General features: G+C 37.8%; 2 protein-coding genes across 13 annotated transcripts in view; both read right to left on the bottom strand.

Annotated features, from left to right (window-relative positions):
- pals1a (protein associated with LIN7 1, MAGUK p55 family member a) overlaps positions 1-19580 on the bottom strand; it is a 34434-nt gene extending 14854 nt beyond the window's left edge. The window contains exons 1-3 of the mRNA XM_051868334.1: positions 19414-19580; positions 5364-5487; positions 500-1022 (exon numbers count right to left, since the gene is read on the bottom strand). Coding sequence (XP_051724294.1) covers positions 500-959 — 460 coding nt within the window. The 5' untranslated portion in view covers positions 960-1022; positions 5364-5487; positions 19414-19580. The remainder of the gene's footprint in view (positions 1-499; positions 1023-5363; positions 5488-19413) is intronic.
- A 1738-nt stretch (positions 19581-21318) lies between these two features.
- gphna (gephyrin a) overlaps positions 21319-24416 on the bottom strand; it is a 97576-nt gene continuing 94478 nt past the window's right edge. For all 12 annotated transcript variants that reach the window (XM_051868352.1, XM_051868355.1, XM_051868354.1 and 9 more), the window contains 3 exons: positions 23005-23108; positions 22825-22921; positions 21319-22732 (listed from right to left, as the gene is read on the bottom strand). In XM_051868352.1, the coding sequence (XP_051724312.1) occupies positions 22599-22732; positions 22825-22921; positions 23005-23108 (335 nt within the window). In that variant the 3' untranslated portion in view covers positions 21319-22598. The remainder of the gene's footprint in view (positions 22733-22824; positions 22922-23004; positions 23109-24416) is intronic.

Raw genomic sequence — 24416 nt, 5'->3', positions numbered from 1 at the left:
TTTAGTAATTTATTTTTTTTCCATTTCTATTTAGCTGTTTCTGTTTTAGTAATTTTGTTATTTTAGTCGTTTAATTTTTTCATTTCTATTTAGCTTTGTTTGTTTTAGTAATTTTGCACTTCAATATTTCTAAATTTCCTTTAAGTTTTTCATCTAATATTGGTATTTTATTTCAATTAATGAAAATAACTGATAGTTTTAGTTAAACAATAACAACATTGATATTGTCCGATTTGTCAGTCTATCACTAATGGACAGAAGATGAGAAACAATGAAGAGAAGAAAGGGGATTGAAAACTGGAAATGTTGCAAGCCAGATTCGAACTTGTATCAGCCACATAGGCACCATGACTCAATATGTAGGCTTAGTACACTAAATGCTAGGTCACGGCTATAACAACCAACAAACAACCATGGCGTGCTTGCTCTGCACGTCATAGGTGGGTTTATAGTGGCGATTTTTAGAAACAAATGCTCATTAGCAGTTTATGACACCCACCTAGTAAAGCTGGTGGTGCGGTGAGGCTCTGCAGACCACCTATGGAGCCACCAGGACCTTCCATTTGCTCAAAGGTGGGGTTATCGATGCCCACTTTGGGATTCTGGGAGAGTTTCTTGAGGCGCATGGATGAGTTGAGGTCGAGTTCCTGCCGGTTGCGACCCTCTTCCTCTCGTCTCCTGCGGTCCTCCTGCTGCTGACGAATCCTTTCCAGCTGGGCGCTGCGTCTGACGGGCAGGGTGCGAGCGCCCAGCTCACTGGGGCAGTCCACCGCCATCTCCCTGTGCCTCTGAACCACCTCCTCCAAGATGTCAGTGCCTCCGCCGCTCCCTCCCCCGGCGTCTGACTCGGTCACATATCCGTTCATGTGGGAGGTGGTCATCATGGCTGTGCGCGTGTGTGGTGAAGTGTGGTGTGAGTGTGTGTGAGGTATGAGGGTTAGGAGGGGTGCTTTCTGCATGGTGTGAGGGCTGAGGCCATGACAGCAGGGCTGAGGTCAGTAGCTCCAGACAGAGAGCCACACCTGGAAGAGAGGGAACTGCGATTAGAGGAGTCTTCCACAACCAAGGATATTTTATGTGTATTTCACAACATGTATTTATACACATTATCTATTCATTTAAAATACCACCTAATAACACATTTATATGGACGGAAAAGCTTGATGCACTCTAACCCTAACTCTAAGTTTTAAACTTAATTCATATTTTTTTTTTTCAGAACTGTTTGTGCTACAGACATGAATGATTCATCAAATCATGTGGCTTGAGGACAGAGCTGCTATTAAGGGATCAGACTTATGATTTTCTTTTGGCATACGTTTAAATAAAACAAAACAAAACAAAAATCCCATAGACTTGCACTGAAGGAGGGAATGATGCAATATCTCGAGACCAGAGACATATGGCTGAACAATTAATTGAAATAAAATAGAAATGGCAATATGGATTAAAGATAGGAGTGTGATGAGATCTCTTGCCACGAGATCTCGCAAGATTAAAATGTGACAATATTTCTCGTCGAGGTGAAAAGCTGTCTTGCCAGTTGCGATATTGCTATGACGGAGTGTGAGGGTGAAATTACTAGGATAAACTATGCCACTGCTACATTTAAATTACGCCTCCACTGTCGTTTTGCTTTTTATAGAGATAAAAAAACATTTAATTCAGTTGGATAACGGTCGCTTCAATTCCATCCAGCTCATCCAACACGAGAGTCGTACGTAGTGCAGCAGGAATCAGTTCACTGATCACATGACGAGATGGCTGACAAGATTCAGGATTCGTTGCACAACAGAGCCTAAGCGTCTGACAAATGTCTTATCTTGTAGAATGTATGCACAGCACCACCGCTCCCTATTCACGGAGTACGAGCGAAAGCGAAAGTAAAACGCGAGTGCGCATCCAAACACAATTTCACAATTCGACCTTACAGGAGAGAAGCCAGTCAGTTGAGTTTGTGGCAAAACCTTTTACAATGCTTGAGTATTGTTGTCTTTTACTGCATATGACAATTCATACTCAGAAAGTAGAACCGAAATGACATTCATTACAAGATGATTAGTTAAAACAACTCAAATGCAGCTGCAGACTATTTTTATAGTCACATATTTCATCGAGGAATTCTTAAAAATACAGTGCAAAAATCTTGTCTCATCCTCAGTCTTGTGTCTCGTCTCATTAGCTAACAGTCTCGTCACACCCCTAATTAATGTCAAAATTAGTCTGCGAGTTAATAAAATAAATATATGTGCAGTGCATTTCAGAGTGAAGCATGGCACTGTGTTCATTTACACGTGAACAGCTTGTGATACAGTGTTTTCATTATCTTAGGGCAGGTCGCAGTTAATGCTGCTTCACACAAACTTCACACTCTACGTCCGCTCTTAGTTTGGGTCATTGTACAATACAAATAATAGACATCTTTTGACGTTCTTCATCGAGGATCCCTAATATATCCGTTGATAGACGGCTGCTTTCAAACGGTCCCATGTGTATCAGTGTAAGCACTCGGTGAAGAGCGTCAAAGATGTCTATTTACAACATGTTTTTGAAGCATTGATAATTGTAGCCAATCACAGGCATATCTGTTGAGCGTGAGAACACAATGGCCAATCCGCTCAACAGCGCTCAAAATGCTAGGGGGAAATGCTGGTGTTGTCACAATTTTTAAAATTTCAGTACTGACTTCGTACCTATGTGGGTACTTTTGACGACACTAATTTGCTGCCCTAGTTGCACTGTTTAGATCAGTGACCACCCAAAAAGCACTTCAAAACCTCATGCTATAGAACACCTTAGTGACTGCATAATGCTCTGCTAAATACCCACAATGCATTAGCATCATGGTGACAAGGTTCGCCCAGGCAAGCACCATTCATTTCTTTCAGAAAATGTCAAAACCAATCAATTATTAGATCAAAGAACCAATCAATCTAGTTGATTTAGCGCCTGGTTTTTTGCTTTGTTTTGTTTTTCTGGACAGTGGTGATTTCACAGGAAGTAGATGGAGAGAAAGGGGAATGGGTTTGGGATAAGACCCAGGATGGACTCAAACACAGGTCATCATGATGATTAGGAGTATTTGACATTATCCATTAAAACAATGCATTTGCAAAACACAAAACCTCTATGTGGTCACAACAGGAAGTTCTTTTTTTATTACTAAACTTTTTTTATTATTCAACACAGCTGATTAATTACAGTGCTATTTATGGCATTCTATGAGTGTACAGTTATTTAAAGAGCTGTGTCAAAACCTGCACAATACGAGGACAAAACAAGCTGTCTTCACGGTAAAGGCTCAGAGCGATAAACAACAGCCACACAGTCCTCCTCCCCACTGCGATGGCCTTGTAGTTGTGAGTGCTGTGTCAGCTGTCTGAGACAGGCCAGATCACTGTGTTATCTGCCCCTTCATCATACCCATTTCTGACAGCTGACACTTTTCAGAAAACCCCAACTCGCTTTCTCACCCCCAACAAGACCTTGCAGATGTGAGCGGCCCTGACCCTTGACCCCTCAAGCCTTTCCTTCCATCTTCTCAGACAGTTTCCAGTAACAAACAGCCCTGAGTCACGGCTCTGTCACTCAGTGAGTCAGGTGTTGAGGTGTGCATTTGAGGGAGACGCTGGAAGAAGCTCTTGTAATGAGAGTATTCATGGAAGAATATTTAGGACTGAAGTGTTTGCCATTGACTTGAGATGCCAACGCTCTACCGTTGAATTATGCATGAGACAGTGATACCACGTAAAATGGCCGTCTTCTTCCAGGAAAACCCATCCCATAGGATAAAGGAAAGACTGCACAGTGAGGATAATGGATAACCTTTGTCCCTTCATCTACCCCTCCTCCATTCCACTTTCCTCATTCCTAACTTCTTTAACTACTCCCACTCAGGCACACAATATGCCCATGCTGTGATGAAATATCATAAATATAATAAAATGTTTCTGACACCCTGACAGGTAAGGGTCTTATATGGATATGGAAACTGAAGTAACAATTCTGACCGGCATTTCCATGATGTACATACATAATATATATTATATATGGTCAATGATGTGACGGGTCATTTTTTTTGTCCAAAGGACTTAATAAAAAACAAAGATGTGACATACGAAGTATGTAAAGTAGTACAACTAGATCTCTTTTATTGAATCCAAAAGGTTTTAATTATACTTTGCTACATATAAAGATATTTTAAAGATTTTGAAGTGTCAAAAGGTCATTCGGTTTAACCGTCCAAAGGCCAATATAGCCATTTCATTTGTGATTAAAATATCTTAAAATGTAATAAATGTATATATTTTCTATTCAGGCATGATTTTATAACATCATATATCAACATAGTGCAAAATGGTATCAAAATTAAGTGTAGAAGTCGTTGCTTTGTTATGATAAAGGATGTCTGGAAAAATTAATTTCATTGATGTCATTCGGAGTAACCAATATAAAGGGACCATTTTGGATCAAGTCATGCGGTCAGTATCATGTGACAGGATGTGCCATCATTCAGACACCTGCAAAGGACCACAAGGTCGCGAAGCAAAGTAACTAACTCTCTTTTAACTATTTCAAAAATTCATGTTTTCACTTGCTCATACGCATGTCCCGAAACATCAGGTCATTCGGTACAACCGCTATAAAACACAGAAAATGTTGTAATATTTTAAAAACTAAATATTCTAAATACTAAATATAAAATGTTTGATTGTCCTTTTGCTTTTGCTCACTATAAGTCCTACAGGTTTGGATCAACATAATAGTGAGTAAATTATGACAAATTTTAATATTTGTGTGAACTATTCTTGAAGGCCCACACACTTCACATGAGCCTGAAAAGCCGCAAGCTAATTTTGGGAGTGCTAAAGGCAATTTCAAAACATTTCAAAAGTCCAGCCTGCCTAAATGCATCATCTTAGCTCCCATCTTGTTGGAGTCAGGAAGTAAAGCAGTGCTGATTACAGAAGTTTGTAACAGCATAAGTGATGGCTGAGATGAAATCACTGTAGTTTCTTGGAAACTCTTGATTCACTCTGCCTCTCAGTCTGACCTTAGTGGAGCCCTCTGTCTGATACAGAACCTCTCTTATCTTTAGCACTATCCCTCATTTAGTCTAGCTTCACTCTTCACTAATGCACTGCTCCCCTCACTTCTGCCATGCCCTCCCTCAGTTTCCCCTCCTCCCGTTAAGACCGCTCTGAGATTTCTGTGCCGCACGACTGCCTAACGCGTTGCCATGACAACAGCTTTGTCTGTGGGCGGGAGGTCCCAAGGCCTGAGAGCCAAAAGAGGAAAACACAAAGACACACACACACACACACACACACACACACAGTGAGAAGCTACATGGGGGTCCTCACCCGTGTTTGCCAGTCAGCCCAGGATAAACCCTCCAGATTGTAGCAGGGTCTCCTCTTGTCAGTTCTGACCTGTCTTCCTCCTCTCTTCACTTGGATGCTTAAAGTCTGTTTCTGTTGACCCCTCCTGAAATAGAGAAAAATTGTGAGTGCAGGTGACAGCATGACCTCATTTGCACATGACATTAAGATCCGTATCTGTGATCAGATCAAAAGCGAATGGCACTAAATGCAGGTGACCACAGTGCATTTGTAGGAGTAAATGCTATTCTGTCCTGATTTGTCACAGACAAGAGTAAAGGACTGCACAGTCTACAATAAATGCTAATAATATACACACACAACCGGTCAAAATTTGTATAAATGTTTTTGAAAAAGTCTCTTATGCTCAGCAAGGCTGCATTTATTTGATCAAAAATACAGAAAAAAACTGAAATATTGTGAAATATTATTCCAATTTTAAATAACTGTTTTCCATTTTAATATTTTAATATGTAATTTATTCCTCTGATGCAAAGCTGAATTTTCAGCATCATCACTCCAGTCTTCAGTGTCACATGATCCTCCAGAAATCATATTAATATGCTGATTTAGTGCTCAAGAAACATTTCTTATTATCAATGTTGTTTTTGCTGCTTAATAATAAAAGAATAGAAAGTTAAATGAAGAGCATTTATTTGAAAAATAAATCTTTTGTAACATTATAAATGTCTTTACTGTCACTTTTGATCAATTTAATGCATCCTTGCTGAATAAATAATTTATTTTCTTTCTTTATTTTCAGTTTCATTTTCCACAAAAACATTAACAGCAAAAAGTGTTTTGAACACTTGATAATCATAAGAAATGTTTCTTGAGCACCAAATCAGCATTTTATAATGATTTCTGAAGGATCATGACACTGAAGACTGGAGTAATGACTGCTGAAACGCAGCTTTGCCAATATATTTTTGTTTATAGTTCCTGCATACCTCCATTATAATTCACACAGCCATCTCTGAGGTCATTGCTGTGCAGTGATGGAGCAACAATCCCATAATGCACACGGCAGGAATGCAAAACAGCCTGGGAATGAAATTCCTCAGCAGACCAGACCAATATAAGGGCTCTATTGTGAACGTCTGCATGCATACGCTTTCTCATGCAACCTCAATACCTGATTACTAGTGTAAACCGAAGTCAAGGTTACATTAAGACATAAAAGAACAAGAGCTGAAAAACAGGCCTGCTTTAAACCGAGATTTATTTCATTAAGACCTCTAAGCCACTGTTGTTTGTTTGGATGCAGCTGTGCCGATATCGACAGGAGAAAATCCAATTTATTCGCTCCTATAAAAAGGTAAGAGGATTGTAGCCTTACACCTACACACAGATGTAGCTTGAACGTAGCTAACAACCACGTGAGCACCACACACTCCCTACATTTAGGTACTCATGCTGATGTCATTAAGGTGGTTTCCACCCTGTTGGCCACAGATAAGAACAATCTTAAGGCCGCCTACTACAGAGACAATAAGCAATACTGAGCCAAATCAAACAATCCCCCTACTGACCATGCCAAAAAGCCCTCGTACATTTACATAACAGACATCTATCTTTCAGTGTGGCTTAGATGGACGACTGAGGTATAGTGCTGTACAAGGTCCAAAATTAACTCTCAACAGCCAACTGGAAGGAAAAATTGGCTTTGGCAAAGAAATTTATTGAGTTGTTAGAAAGTTGGCCACAATTTTTATTTAGGAAATGCAACATGGTTTTACATGACAATACTAAAAAAGATAGTCTGACCTTTGCTATTTTTTATTTTTTTATCTGACATCAGTGACATGAGCAAATGACGTCTGATATCAGAGAGATAATTAACACGCACAGCACAACTATGCTATCATAGACACACATTAGTAAATAACCTATTAGCCACATTTTTAGAATCTCTGTATTTTCTACGAAGTGGGCTAAATGTTCAGTTTCTTTTCATATGGCACACATGGGTATGCAAGGCGCTTTGTTTCAGGGCAAAAGACCATTTTCTCCCTTTTCTCAGAAAGCAATGACGTATTCAAAACATCCGGTAGTGTGGGTTTTCCAGGGAATGCATGTACTTGCTGGAACTCTTAAATACTACCATATATTGTGCGTGTTATTTTTTGACAGACATCGATGTTGAGATATTCAAATAATGTGGATTTGAAAACGGATGGATCATACACTCTAAAAAATGCTGGGTTGAAAACAAACCAAGTTGGGTTGAAATTGGACAAACCCAGAGATTGGGTTAAATGTTTGTCCCCCATTTGCTGGGCAGTTATTTAACCCGACCATTGTTTAAAAATTACAATATGTCTGGCTTAAAATGAACCCAAAATAGGCTGAAAATTAAAAATCAGATATATAATTACTAGAGGCAACAATAATAATCAAAAGGTGAACATTTGTTAATAAGTAGTTTAATACATTTTTATTGTTGAATTATTATTCATTAAACTTCATAAATGTTCATTTATTAAACATATTAATAAATGTTAATTTCCAACATTAATTTTCATTTCATTTTAATCAAGCAATACAGTAATTTTTAAGCAAAAGTTGATTTAAATAAAATTACCCAGCAGGCTGGGCAAACATTTAACCCAATTGCTGGGTTTGTCCATTTTCAACCCAACATGGGTTGTTTTTAACCCAGCATTTTTTAGAGTGTATGGTAATAATTTTTTCTTAGCCGGACATGATAACATGCGGAAGAGGTGAACTATGTTTTTGGGTAATTATAAAATATGCTGGAGATGTTCGAATTGCTTTATACTCATTTTACTTATTTTATGGAATGAAGTTTATTTTGTGGCTTAAATAAATTACATGTTACTTAGAGATGGACATTTTTGGCTTGTCAAAAAGCTAAACAGCTATTGCAAATTTGCTGACTTTTGAAAATCAAGTTCATTTTATTTTACAAGGAAAGGAGTCGCGAAGTGCACAAAGTTGTTTTTTACTGTCTCTTAACAAAAATATTTTATTTAAACCCATAAAAAATGCAGAAACTGTCGTAAATAAAGTAAATAATAGTGAAACATCTTTAAAACGATTGTTCCATTATTACTAGGGCTGCACAACATTTTAGCATCGACATTGCGATGTGTGCATCCCCGACAGTCACACTGCAGGATGTACGATGTCAAGTATAGGGATTGTAGTTGATCCATGATCCACAGGAACCAGGCCACACAGTTCGAAACGCACATGATTCTCAGATTCATTGTAGAGATTCACTCTACAATAGTGTTGTCACGGTACCAAAATTCCAGTAGTATGTACCAATACCATAAATATTTTTCCGGTTCTCGGTACCAATTTCGGTAACACAGCAAAATCTGTTTGAACTATTTTATATAGCCTATTTTAAAAGCATATTAAATATGGTAATCATACATATAAATATTTGGAGCGTGTGTGTATGTTTGTGTGTGTATATATACCTCAATGAAATAAATTTTGAAATATAAAAAAAATTAATAAATGCTCAAACATCCATTTTGTAACAGATGTGCATGTTTATTTTAGCTATTCTTTCAAAGAACCGACACATTATAGCCTGTAAAACTATGAAATAAATATTGGTAAATAATGGTAACCTAAATAATAAGAAAGTTAAATATATAAAAAAAAAATAATAATAATTTTTTTTATTTCTACACAAAAATGCGTCATAGCCTACTGCTCAGCTCTTTGAGAGGGATGTGGGGCACGAGCAGGAAAGAGACCTTCTCTTTAATAATATCTTCATGTTATCTCCTGATGTTACAAGGAACTGACACTTGTTGTAAAAGGTCTGAAGAGCGAGTTTTATCTTGACACATTCAGGCTATATTTTATTTTGTGCTGCCAGGGAAAGCAAAAGTAAAAATCACCAGCGTGTGAAAAGCGCTTTACAAATAAACTTGACGCGCCTTATCAAGTCTATAACAAGCACAAACTGTGTTAATAAGAAATTGACGTGCAAGCAAAAAGGTTTCTGTCCTACGGTGTTTACCACAGTAAAGAATGCGAATAGCCTATAATAGGCCTAAAAGCGAACGAAAGGAAGAAACGTTTATAATCCCCTGCGTGAGTGAAGATTTGGGAAAAGAAACAGATATTCCATGTTCAGTGGAATTACTAATGGAATATTGTTAAAATATCTGCTAATCGGGTGACCAGATCGTGATTCGCAAAACAGAATACAAAGCTTAAATTTATGGACTCACCTACCTCTCTCATTCGGCATGAACCAAAATGTTTCCATGGCTGCGATATCACATTTAATTGCTAACCTATTATTTCTTTTGTAAACAAAGCTTTGTGCTTCACTCGTGTCATATTCAAGTAAATACTGCCACAGCCCTATCAGTGGGTACCGAATATACCTGGATTCTCGGTACTACCGGTACTACAGAAATGCTGGTATCGTCACATTTTCAAAATTTCAGTACCGACTTGGTACCGAAGAACCGGTACTTTTGACAGCACTGCTCTACAATATGATACTGTTAGGTTTACCTGAAATTCATAAAGCAGTGTTTATTTAATTTGTATCTTTGTTCTATTGTATTTATCTAATTTTGTAAATGTACATTTTGTAATTTGTTTATTATTTTCTATGCGGATTCACTCCCCTAATAAATCATACCAATCATTCTAGAATGATTAATTCTTTCCAAATAGAGCTATTCAAGTCATCAGGTGTTGTTTTCATATCGCAATACATATCGAAGAAAAACAAAATATGGCAATGTCAGTTTTTTTTCTAATATCGTGCAGGCCTAATTATTACCCCTTAGCAGATTTCGACTCTTTTCTTTTACAGCACGCAGTATCTGTCTACCTTACAAAGTCAATGTACCACCCAGCCCTAACAGGTTCTTTATACTGTAAATGTGCGCTGTCAAAAGAAGGGCAGCACTCACCCATCGTTGTCCCCGCCTGTCAGCAAACCACTCTTCTTACAAGCACATATTTATTTTATTTATTTAAATGTTAAAAGTTTATTTCAAAGTTACTTAATTTGAAATGTTTTATTTAAAAGGCCAAAATACATTTAACCAACAGACACTTCGTCCAGTTTTGTCAGATCAGTGGTCGGTTCTTGTTTTTGCCAATTGAACATGTTCCATCGTCATTTGTTGGGTCGTGGAATGTCTGTGAATTGGTGTACTGTAATTTGGTGATTGTCCATGTTGGTCACCATCTGTTGGTGGACTGTAAATTGCCCTTAAAAAGTAACTTGCAAACTAAAACTAATAGAAAAACATTAATGCTTGTTTATCGCCAAACCATTTTTGCAGTTTTGATAATACCATGATAATAGCTTTAGCAATTATCAGGATATGAAAGTTCAATACTTGTACCAGGCATTTGCAGGCGAGCCAATAAGGTCATTCTGTACCCTGGTGCCGTGCAACGAGGCTTTAGTTAAGGCTTTTACAGATCGTGCACACGTATGAACACAAACAAGCTCACACCAATACGGACCATCTTAAGGATGTTTCCCCTTCCCCCCTACTTGATGACACAACATGCAGTGGAGAGCCTCAAGACTGAAAAACATATAAATAAAGCCTCGAACCATCTGCTGTTCAAGAGCTTAAGTAGCCTACTTCAAACCCTCCTGTTCCATTCAGCGACTGGCTGGCCACGACTCAACTACAGCTCGGCATCAGCACACTAAGCCTCTGGCCTCTTAAACAGGGAATAGGGACATCTGGGCTCTTACTAATAGAATTTGCACTTTACACTGATGTAGTAAACCAACCCAAATCCAAACATTAGCCTTTATCAGCTAAATCATCAGGCTGATCTCTGATAAATGCCAAAGGGAAGGCTAATATTTCTCAGCGTGGAAGACCAGGGATGAGGCGGGGTAGATTAGGAAGAGCATGTTTGTAGTGAATGCAGGTGTTTCTAGCCAGAGCAGGTGCAGCACGGCTGGCCCGAAGGCAGCCAATGAGACGTGAGCATTAGTGGGCACTGTGTCAACAACCCTGTTGTTTTTCATTCCACCTGGGAAACGGTCCTCACAGATACTGCGGCTGTGAACACACTACGCAATAAACATGACGGCCTCTCAACGGCTGCATTCCTGGCAAGATTTTGTAATAGAGTAGTTTCGCTAATGTCAAAGTGAAAAACAAACAAATTCATATTCCACTTTACACAGTTATTTAGACTAGTAGCAGGTATCTTCTGTTGGCTATAATTTGAGATCTTCAGCCACTAACCATAAAAAATTAAAAGATGTGCAATGCCCTGTTATTTCCACAAAGCATAGTTCACCCAAAAATGAAAATTCTGTCATTATTTGATCAGCTTCATGTCATTTCAAACCCACAACATCTTTGTTTTTCTATAAAACACAAATGAAGATATTTTTAATGTTCTTCCATTGAAAGCATATTCAACCAAAACCAAAACTTTGATGCTTCAAAAACTCTATATGAATTGAGTAGTCTTCTAAAGAGAGATGATCACTTTACATGATAAACAGATTTAATTCAGGCTTACTTTCACATATAAAAAATTGATCAACGTACATACATAAAGCACAACAAATATGGTAAATGGAAGCTCAAATGTGCTTGTTTGATGCATGAGAGTAGGTTTGAGCTTCCGCAAGGAAGTGTGAGGTTTGTTCGCATGTCAAGCAAGTACAGATAAGCTTATGTTTACCATATTTGATGTGATCTATGTATGTGCGTTGATCAACTCTCTTCAGAAGACTTAGATTAAACCGCTCGATTCATATGGATTTATTTTAATATATTTTTATTAACTTTTTAAAGCATTAAAGTTTTGGATGAATGGACTTTCAATGGAGGAATAGAAATCTGTCTGGTTTCATTAAATATATCCCCATTTGTGTTTTGAAGATGGATGAAAGCCTTATGGGTTTGGAACAGCATAGAGAGTAAACGATGACAGAATTTTCATTTTTGGGTGAACTATCCCCTAGGGTTGGGAATCGAATTCTGGAATCTTGGATACTTGTTATAAAATTAAAATTTCGATTCTGCTTATCAATTTCAGTGTGCACATTTTAAAGTGGTTTTAAACCATTAAAGCGCAAGAAGACCCAAAAGAGAACCTAATTCGACAAATACACACAAAATTATGTCAAAATATCCTCGTAAACAGTCAGTTATGTCTTAAGTGAAGGTGAACAGTTGAGAAGGAAAACGCATGTATAACAGTATATTGGATCAGTGCATTCACTCTTAAAAGTGACAGCAGCCTAATATACCTGCTGCCATCTGTGTCATTACTGTTAAACAACAAAAGACAAAGAAAACCACTCACTGATCTTGACTGAATAACTTTTGTAAATTTAATAAATGTAATTAATATTTTATTTATAAAAAGAAAACTGTGCAGTGTTATTTTACATTTGATTTTAATTTCTAAACTTTGTTCAGTTGTATTTATTTGTGCTATTGCTAATCTGCTTATCTGTTCTTATTGCATTACTGACTGTATACTTGTCTTTAATAATGTTTGAAATTTATATCAGTCTAGTTTATTGCAAACTCCATCTTTCAAAGCTAATTATATGTGAACCCTTCAAATTATATAATTATATAAACATAAAAAAATAGCAGTCAACCAATAGTTTCTAGTCTCAGTCAGTTTATAAAAAGGAACTCATCACAATACCGCAGCTCTTATGACCTGTTAGCTTAAACGGCAAAGAGCTCCACTTAACGCACTGAATAACATGCATTATTCACATGAAGGATGTTTTTTTCCTTGGCCTGGCAGCCTCGGCCCTGCACAGGATGAACCTGTTACTCTGACAGACATGAAACAGCTCGTCCTGAGGAGTGGCAAGTATGAATTCTGCGACCTGAATTCTGCGACAGGGAGGGACTGGAGCTCCTTACCCTTCAGTAGGTTTTATAACTATATGACAATACATGAAATCTCTGGGGTCCACCACACCTTTACACTGAAAAAAACCTAAGTTAACTGACACCTCACAGATATGAATCTTTCTCATCAGAGAACTAGAAAATGCGCAAGAGAAAAGCAGATGTCTGGAAAGACATCATGCAGGAGAGAGGAAAGCTGGACAGTCCGACACTTCCATGGCTGTCACTGCAGAGGAGAAACAGACCAGGATCGTTATCTTCCCCAAAGCTCCAGCTCAACATTCCAACACCCAGTGTTTGCGTACCAAAAAAATTCCAGATTCCAGCTCCTAAGAATCGGCCACGTACCACTTAGTACCAGGAGGGAGAGCAATGCTGGAGAGAGAGTGGAAAAGAGACAAACAGAGGGAAAATATGTGGAAACAGCATGGTGTGTAAAGGACAACACCAGCATGCAGGGATGAATCACTTTTGGCCTTTGCAGTGCAGGAACAGAAAATAAAACCTGCACATGACCTTAATAAGTAAACTATTCTACTTGCCTTCAGTTGACAACTTCCACAGAAGACATTTAAAAAGTCATGTGCATGGAAATATGTTTGGAGAATAAATTACCTACAGGTGGAAACAAGACTGCAAGGCTCCACCTCTCAAACCGTGGGAAAATCAACGTACACCCATGTTCTGAATACTGCCTTCTGAATCCTGTGCTCAACTGTCTATGCTTCCACTGTTGCTTAAGCTAGCCACACAGATATTCGGGGCTATTTTGAACCGATTTCTCCACTTTCGACAGTCCTAGATAAAGTCCCAATTATCTTGATGGTTCTCCAGATTATCTTATCAGATTTTCCTGTGGTGTGAAGTGTGTTAAGAGTGACTGAATCTGCTTGGAGGAACGTCGGAGCCGTCCCGATCTCGAATCGTAAAAAATTCAACATGTTGCTTGGTGACGACGGGGCAGGAGAAGGTGGCAAAATACATAGCGTTGCTTGCCTCACCTTTTTATTTTTTGTTTCTGAACCATTGGTTTTGTTTGCAAAGCTTCAGTATGTAATGACACTAGCATCTATCTGCCGCGAATGTACTGCAAATGCTCTAAATGAGATATAACTCTCTGCTTGCAGTGCATCAGTCATGCTCATCAGAAAAGTGAGTGAAACACAAACAAACATATTTTATCAAATCATACGTCATTAATAGCGGTTCACTTCCGCGATTTAGTATGACTGCGTTCATATCAGCAGCGAACCATACCCGAGACCACACTTTTTAAGCAGACTCGGGTACAGTTCGCGGATGCCCACTTGAGTTTGGAAGACAGCGTTCACATCATCCAAACGAACCCAACTGTGACGTCAGTCAAACACGGGTGTGCACCAAAAGTGCTAGTGTGAAAGCACCCTTATAGAGCAAATAATAATAAAAAATCTGCAACCGGCATCGGAATCAGCAATGTAAAAATCCCAATCGGTGCATCCCTAGTATTAGGAGTCGCACCACCTTTTCGCACCAAACATTTCTCCAAGCCTTAAACCTGGATTCATGCAACTTTCACAAGATTTCTTTACATGTCAACCAGACGGTGTCTTCCTGTCCAAGTAGGCTGTTCTTGACAAGAATAAGCTGTGAAAAGGTCCAGACCTTCTGCCAAGAGTCAAAGGTATGGCTACGCAATACTAACATGACACTAACAGCCTAATTATACAAAGCTTCATTAAGTTCACCAGTCTCATACTGACTTGTCCGTATTAAAATTATGTTGTTTTGCAATCTGTGGTGAGAACATAAAACGATCAACACACAACACAAAAAAGCAGCGGAAAAATATTTGCATGCTTTAAAGTGTGCTGATGTGTTGCAATTTTTAGCAGTGCAAGCCTATTAGACACAGTGCTGGTGATCTGCGGCTCATCCACTTTTGACTGGTTGCTGCACCTGGACCAGCCGGCAATGACAGAGATCTGACAGACCCCAAATGGAATCAAGAGATTAATAAGGATTCCTCACAGCTAGCATTAGCCAGGTGACAAACAGTCTAGAGAAACATTTCACACAATTGATTAGTTTTCAAGTCTGTGATTTGAGAGCCACATGCTTCCTTTCAGGGGTCATTCGTTTGAACACACATGTTGCTATTATTCTTCACAGGCCAACTGAAAACTAGTGGGAAAATCCAGGTCTAGACAGAACAGCAGCCCTGCGGCATTTTGTATGGGCTCTCTAGGAGAGTTTGTGGCTTGTTAATTCTTAACCGTGGCGGACCATCAGGACAGCAGAGCCGGTGCATATTGAGAATTCCTCAGTGGACACAGATGGGATACAGCGGTTCTGTATACTGCCACCTCTTCCTGTACCTCCGTCCATGAGATTAAAAAGGCCTGTCTACACCTTCATACCTTTTTCCCCACGTCAATGCATCACACATATCGGAGGCCCTGTTTACACCTGGTATTAAGATGTGTTTTGGTCGATCGGATCACAAGGGAGACACATTCCCATTTACACCTGATGTTTTAATCCGTCTCTTTTGTCCACTTCCGAACACTTCTGTCCTGATTTCTTCGAGGGGAGGGTCTATGGACGGGTAAATGGGTCTATAGAGGGTCTATGGACGAACACTGTGAGTGTGTGTTAGAAATCAGGAATGGTGAGAGAACATTGTGCTCAGTATGTTTTTCATCTTCAAACGAAACTTGGGTCTTCAGTCGACAAAGTCTAAATCCTGTCTTGCTAGCACGCTTCTACCTCTGGAAGTGGATAAAAACGTTTTAGAGCCTGTTTACAGCTGTATTTAGCATCGTTCACTTGTGATCCGATCGACCAAAACACATCTTAATAGAAGGGACCAACTGCATAAACTTAGCTACTATGTTAAACCTGTCTTAAGAAAAAGTTTGACCAACTAGTTGTTAGATAAGAGGTAATATCAGTCTTACTTTTCCAGTTAAAATTAGACCAATCTACCTTTTTATGTACTTGACTTTAAAAGGTCAGGACCAGTCTTGAAGAAAAAATTAGATGACTAACTTTTAAGACTAGTCTATGCAGTTTATGCAACCGGCAACAGGTGTAAACAGGGCCTGAGAATGAGGCTGAAACACTTGAGACTATCAGCCTACTTGCTAGTTTCGCATAACTATAAAATATTTGCTGATAACATTTGACGCTGGTGTTTGTCACTAGCAGTGATATGACCTAGACCAATTCAGGTATTTCAATGGTTAATGCAATGCAACAAAACATCTAGAGCAAGGAGGCTGAATACATACAATACCACTCAAAGTCAGTAAGTTTTTTTTTTTTTTTTAAAGAAATGAATACTTTTATTCACCAAGGATGCATTAAATTAAATAAAAATTACAGTAAAGACATTTATAATGATAAATTAATCTAAATTAATTAATCTAAAAAAAAAAAAAAAAATAATAATAAAAAAAAAAAACTGGGGAAAAAAAGATTACAGTGTCCAAAAAATATTAAGCAGTAAAACGTTTTTCAACTTTGATAATAATAAATGTGTTTGTTTAAGCACCAAGTCCGCATATTAAAGTGATTTGTGAAGTAATGGCCGCTGAAAGTTCACCTTTGCCATTACAGGAATAAATTATATTAAAATAATAAAATACATTATTACATATTTGGATAATTGGTCAAAAATAAATCTCTTAAATCTGATTCTGTTGCATAGTATTGAATAAAGAGTAATATATTGATATTTAATATTAATATATTTTCTGTCCAATTTTAGTGTTACTTTCAATAAAAGTGAAAAAAGATTATTTTATTTTATTGGCTTATATTTTTTTTAATTCAGTATCATTAAAATTATTTAATGTCATTAAAATTCTAATATTAATACAATTATACAAAAAAAAAAAAGCTAAATTAAAATAATAAATAATTTTTAAAAGCATTTTCAGTTTTGGTTTTTGGTCAAGTGAATCCAGTATTTTCGGTTTCAGCCCAGAATTCATTTTAGCGCATCCCTAATAACTATATTTAATAAAAATACTGTTTTACTGAATTTTTGATCAAATAAATGCAGACTTGAATTAAATATAAAAAAAAAAAAAACTGACTCCAAACTTTTGAACGGTAGTGTACACAACACAATTAAATGACAACAAATGAACAAGTTCTTTTTACACTATAATAATAAGAACAGAAATTATTACATTTAATTATTATATGGATATAAATATTTAAATCCATTGATAATAATATCTTCAAACTGTTTTTGAAGGGAGTCACGTTATTCTCTATATCCTACTAACTATATATCCAACAAGAGGCCATCAGATTTGATCAGTCTGACAGGCCAGACTCACTGAAGGAACGTGGCGGTGAGGTAATATGATTCTAGAGCGTGCTGGCATTAACACCTCTCGCTCTACTCTGAAAACAGATACCGTCTCCTTGAAAGAAAGCCCATCTGATCCACAGCCAAAATCCTCTATCATCCGTTATAACATCATTTATTTGTGCAGTAACTCCACACCTGCACCAAACAAACAAGACTGCCATAATAACCTACTATTATTTATTATCATCAACAGCACTGAATCATTTTAATGGAACAAATGATCTTTGACTTCAGTACACGCATCAAGAGCAGGGACGGTTATCTCTGTGACTGTGCTGATACAGGTCACCTACGACCACCTCTGAGCTGAATTATATCACAGAATGCAGTGAACACTTATCTTTAAACAACACAGAGCAGCCAGCTGACTCGCAGCTTGTGATCTGAGGAAATGATAAGATTGTCAGTTGTGTTCCTAATAATAGAATGAAGACATGGATCACAGCCAGCCTTGGCTGGGATTGTACTTTTGGTGACTTGGTAACATAAAAAGATACATCTACAAAACAAACAAATCCAAGCCAAATTGTGTTGACAGTGACGCACTTATACAAAGTCTATGGGTCAGCTGTCACCAATGATTTTGTATGACTTTTCAGTTGTTTAAATATATATATTTTGCTTTTTCCGTGGAAATTAACAGCAAATACTGTCACAAATACTGTCAAGAGTTTATTTAATCCAAAATATTTCTTTTAAACTCACTCCAAAAACAAGTAGGCCTAATTAAGACTATGAAATATAAACATTTAAAGTGTACAAGTTACACTTACTATAGTCATTGTGTGCAAACTTTTGCAGCTAGGAACACAACAATAGATCAATACTGAAAACTCACACTTTATTTCCTCTCATTTACTAGCTCATCAAACTGTCAAGAGTCCATTGAAGATTCAAAAAGGAGGTTGATAAAATAAACCAGAGCACTTAACACTCAATTTTATAAGCACATAAACACTTTTAATATGCCTAGTAAACACAGCCCAGTGTGTCTGAGACCACTTTCATGAATGACACAGGCTCTTCAATTCATTAATAATAACACAAATGATCAACCTAAACTGTAGCTATCTGTCTGACTGGTGAAATGCATCATTCCCCTTCACTTCCCTAAGGCAATTCATCCATAAAATAAAACGATAACGCCCTTTCCATGTCAGCTTTGATCCATGGTATCTCAGTAATCACTCCAGAGAGAATATGAAGAGTTCGTGCTATCAGATTTCTGAACCTTCCCGAAGGGAACAATGCGACATTTGTGTCCTAATGGCTGTAATGAAGGTAGATGAACAATGGCAGTCCGTGTATCGATCAAAGAAACTTCAGGCAGTTTCAACAGGTTGTTTAAATCCTTAGTTTTCTTATTTTAAACATGTAGCTTCATATTCACATTTACCTAATCCAAAACACCATAGCAACTATCTCAAAATCAAGTTAAATGCCACTTTTTGGGCGTTGAAAGTGCCTATGATGCCTAAAAATGCTGTCTAGGTAGGCAGCTCATTAGGTTTTGAGAGACAGCCGTTGTATGAGCTTGGTGTGCCCTCAAAACTAAACAAAGAGTGAAACGTAGAATTTATAAATCTTATAAACTGTCTCTTGAATGTTTACAGAGCTTTATTTGATATCAATGAGAGTGTGTTTTAGGGTTATGCTGAATATTTGCATAGCTAACACAGCTAGCTGGCCACTTCCCGAAGCGCAGCGCTGCTTTCTTTACCAGGCAACCTGTTGCAAACATTTACGCCGCGTTTTAACGGCCAAAACAACTTGAAAGTGTCGCTTAGCTTACCTTTTCAGTAAGATCTGCCGTTCTTTTAGTCCTGTTAGTGTATAAATATTCCCAGAAAAGCGGTTTTGTTCACAGAATAGCACATTAGATTGTTGTCATGCTGTGTGACGGGTCGCTGTGGCTCGAGAGTTTCGGGACTGTGTGTAAGACTGACGGAGAGCGGCTCAACAGCGCCTCCGGCAAACTAATGAAACGACGCTTCTGATTGGCCAGATCCACCATGCTTAAACTCCACCGTCCAATCAGGTGTGGTTTTCCTTGAGAATCCAGAGTAGACTACAAACCGGTCAGTTTCAATTGAACCGATTTAAATGTTTGGGATTTTTAAGGCTTGTACTCTTTTTTAGATTTTAACCACTTTTAATATTGTAGATCCAAAACGTTAATTAAAAAAATTAAGCATAGACTTATGGTATAGCAAATTGGTATTCCTAACTTGACAAGCTGCTTTTTGCATGCTCTTAGGGAAGTGTGTCGTCGACCTTCAAAGGCACAATATGTAAGATTTTTGGATTAAAATATACAAAAACCACTAAAACAATGTTATATATTTTGTTGACTTGTGTACTTACATTATCCCAAATGTTTCCAAGAATGTTTAAATCCAGAGAAATAAGCAGTTTTAACCAGGACACGGACCGTGTCCATGCGTTGCCTATCAATGACATCATATCCGCCTTACCCTCGATTTCCAATTTTATTTTGTAGAAACCATGGAAACACCAAAGACGTTTTAATATATGTGTTTTATTAGAGAGGTGAGCAACTGTTTGGATGGAGACATTCATCGACATAACTAATCATTGTTATAGCCTATAGCTCAACACAGTAAGTCTTATTGTTTAAATCTCGTTTTCTTGATTTACAGCAAGTACCATGTCCATATCGATCTAGCTTACTGCAGTGTGCAACAACTGCAGTAAGCTAATGCAGAGTAGCACTATAACAACTTTCAATGCACAGATGTATCTAATATGATAAAACAGCGTTGCGTTACCTCACATACGCTTGACCGGAAGAAGTGGAAGCGGCGACTGTGGCATAATAAAAGTTCTGCTGCTCTCGAGACGTGTGTCGCGCTCGTCTCTCCTTAGCAATCGCTCCAGCGGCCTCGTTTCTGCTTACTCAGCCCTGCTCTGCTTTATACTACAGTAACGTTAATAATCTCATCCATGAACATGATTTCTGCCCGAGTCCCATCCCGATTCTTTTCCACCGGCTGTAGACGTGAAGACAACACCTCCCATGATTCCACGAAATCAAGGCGTCATCAAGCTACACCTTTGTTTTGAATAAGTGACCTCTAGAGGCAAAAATTTACATAATGTGCCTTTAATAATGCTTAAAGTAAATAGCTTATATTTCAAGAGGGTATCAAAAAATTAAATAATATACAATGTTGGGTGTAATTAATTACTAAATATAAAATACTTCTGATGTAATTGCATTAAATAATGTATAGACTATAGAACAATTCTATGTAAAACAATAGTGGATTTAACATCAAAATGTAATGTTAAAATGTATGTTTTTAATGTAACCTTCTCCCTTTAAATAATTTGGTCAGTTCAAGAGTAATTTATGCAATTGTATATTGTTTATTTGAAAATCAAAAGTGCGGTTTTGTGTCTATCCTTGGTCGAGGTTGATATGGGTTTTAGAAAGTAATTAGTAATAAGTAATTCAATATTTTTTAGAGAGTGTAATTGGTAATATAATTACACTGTTGAAGATGTAATTAGTAGCTAGTAATTAATTACTTTTTTTTTAGAGTAACTTACCCAACATTGATAATACATAATATTGTTTAATATTTATTAAGTACATGTTTAAAAAAAATATATATTTAATAATAAACATTGATCATACATGCATGAAAATAAATGACAGATATGGAGAACTCAATCAGCTTTCAGTGTTTATTTAAAAAAAGAAACTGAACCACGTCTTTACATAATGATCAAGAATTTTAATTCTCGCATTAGATCAGTATTACAGAAAATGATATTATAGTACAGAGTTTTTCAATATCTTTTCAGTACCATAGTATATTCCTCAGGAGTGCTGGTCACTTGTCTGTACAATATCACTCTTGCATTTTTTTGACTGTACATTTTATGTAATTTGTTTAAAAAGGCTGTCAGCACTTAAATAAGCTGTGTCTTCATCTTTGAAGTTAAACAAACAAAAGTTTCCAGGGAGCTCAGCCTCTAGGATTGGGCCGGGCGAGTTTAAATGTAAGGGTAGTGGGTAAAATAGAGAGTAATAAGGGCAGAGCTATGAGGGCCAGTTTATTATGAAGTATGTTCCAGACTGAGGTAGCCTGTAGCACAGGACATGCCTCTGTGTGCGCTGAAGTAGCACAGACTTTACACAGACCCTCATCAGTCATCGTTTCCGAAAACGATCCGCACAAAGTCTGTGATACCCGGCGGCACCCGCTGCTTTTCGGCGTCATGACCACAAGACCTCCCCCCCCCACAGCCCTGGCTTTTGGCACTGCGCACATAAACACGACTCACAAGATAAACGACAAGCAAAGCGATTTTGTAAACCCTTTATGAAGCATAATGAAGTCTTTATGGAGCATATAATACTAAAGGGAAAGAAGCTGGGTCACCTTGGTGCACTTTGAGGAGAGATGAAAAGATCCAGCTCCTGTCGGGGACCCAAAGGGCTCCCCGCTGTCATTTTTAAGCGCTTTTCATTCCTCAGTGACACATTTTCTACCGATGAGAAAATAAGCTTTCTGATGTATGTGTGACAGGCGCCAACAGCTGTCTATTAAAATGCTACGGCTATCTATAAGTTCTAGCATTGAACACACAAAGCAATTGCAATGAAAGAGAACAGAGTTGCTTAATATGATAATATTCATCATTATATTAATAATCATAATAATTATAACAATATATTACAGAATAAATCTCTTATATTTCATATATATATATATATTATCACTTTAAAAGGTATAATATTTTCTGTCTTTGAAATACTATGATGTCTTCGAAGTCATATTTTCATAAATTTCACATTTTCGTCTGTTCGAAATGTTGATTATACTGGATCAACTTCTCTCAAATCAATAAAAACTAGCTGTGCCGTTGCATATTACAGAATAGTAATGATATGTGGACATGCACCACTTTCTTGCTCTGTACTTGGTCTGTCCCCTTAAGATGACATCATAGCCGTCCTATGACCATGACGTCCACGACTTCACCTTTGTGCAGCTCCACGTATTGCTCTGTTTTCGGAGGCAACATCAGAAGGCCGTTGGCACTGCGCATGCTCATTAGCCGACTACTCATTTGGTTTCCTGAGAAGCAGAGGAGGAAATTTCTATTTAGCATACAGATAAGTCTGTTATAACATGTGTATGTGTATATACACATAACTAAATATGTAGACCTGTGCTCTGTGCCCAGGGAAGTGGTTCCTGGTGGTGCCATGTCAGTATACAGCGATGATATTCTGGACGCGGGTCCAACTTTACATCACAGGACAGCTGCCATGAAAAAGACACATACTGATGACATCCCAGTCGTACAGAAACACAACAAAAACGTGAGCTTTTGTGGCTGTGCTCACCCTGGCTTTGATGATGGTGGGCCGTGGGTCCAGTATCCCCTGCATCTTTCTTAATGCAGGAATGACAAAGAGGTTACAGGTTACAACAGCTGACACTGGGTTACCTGAGAGAGAAAGGAGAGATGACTGTTGAGGTGAAGACTATGGCTGTGACAGAATTTAAACTGTGGATCATCTGTAGTAGATAGGAAATCAGTTCTGTCTCCTGATAAAGCACCACTGATGTCTATAAAGCAACAGTTCAGCCCCAAAATGAAAATTCTGTCATTATTTATTCACCCTCATGTTGTTCCAAACTTGTTTGAACTTATTGAAATGAGACGTTTCGTAGAGTGTTCTCGCCGCTCTTTTCCATACAATTCAAGTATACGATGATCAGTGGCTGTGAAGCTGCACAAACAACAAAACACCATAAAAGTACCACAAAAAGTTGTCAAAAGTCAAGCGATAGTTTTGTAAGAGGAACTGACAACAATTTAAAGGATTAGTTCACTTCAGAATTCAAATTTCCTGATAATTTACTTACCACCATGTCATCCAAGATGTTTATGTATTTCTTTCTTCAGTCGAAAAAAAATTATGGTTTTTGAGGAAAACATTGAAGGATTTTAAGGGTCTTATCTAGAGAAACAATCGGTATACTTTTTAACCACAAATGCTTGTCTCGCACTAGCGCTGCGATGCACCACGCATTACATTATCAGTTGGAAAGGTCACGCGTGACGTAGGCGGAAGTACGGATCCAGTGTTTACAAGTGTGGAGAAGGAGGACTGTTCAAAAGTTGCTGTATGTTGAATGACACATATGTATATGTCTTTGTGTTAGTTTATTGTTTAAAATGATCCTTTAGTGTGCGTATCCTGGATGTTTAAATCTTTTGAAACACTGTGTCGACACTTCCGCCTACGTCACGCGTGACCTTTCCAATGTGTTTACATGATGAGTGGTGCATCGCAGAGCTAGTGCAAGACGAGCATTTGTGGTTAAAAAGTATATACATTTTTATTTTATTTTTTTTAGAAAATAACCGATCGTTTCGCTAGATAAGACCCTTATTTCTCTGCTGGGATTGTGTAGAGCCCTTTGAAGCTGCACTGAAACTGCCACCGGTTGAACCCCATTGAAGTCCATTATATGAAGAAAAATCCTGGAAAGTTTTTCTCAAAAACCTTAATAACGGCAATTTGGACCTTCAACCTGTTGGTCCCTGTTGAAGTCCACTATATGGAGAAAAATCCTGGAATGTTTTGCTCAAAAACCTTAATTTCTTTTTGACTGAAAAAAGAAAGACATAAACATCTTGAATGACATGGGGGTGAGTAAATTATCTGGACATTTTAATTCTGAAGTGAACTAATCCTTTAAATTGCCGTCAGTTCCTCTTACAAAACTATCGCTTGACTTCAGACAA

This window comes from Ctenopharyngodon idella, chromosome 17 (assembly GCF_019924925.1).
Source record: "Ctenopharyngodon idella isolate HZGC_01 chromosome 17, HZGC01, whole genome shotgun sequence".
Taxonomy (NCBI): Eukaryota; Metazoa; Chordata; class Actinopteri; order Cypriniformes; family Xenocyprididae; genus Ctenopharyngodon; species Ctenopharyngodon idella.
This window is presented reverse-complemented; position numbering and strand designations above follow the sequence as displayed.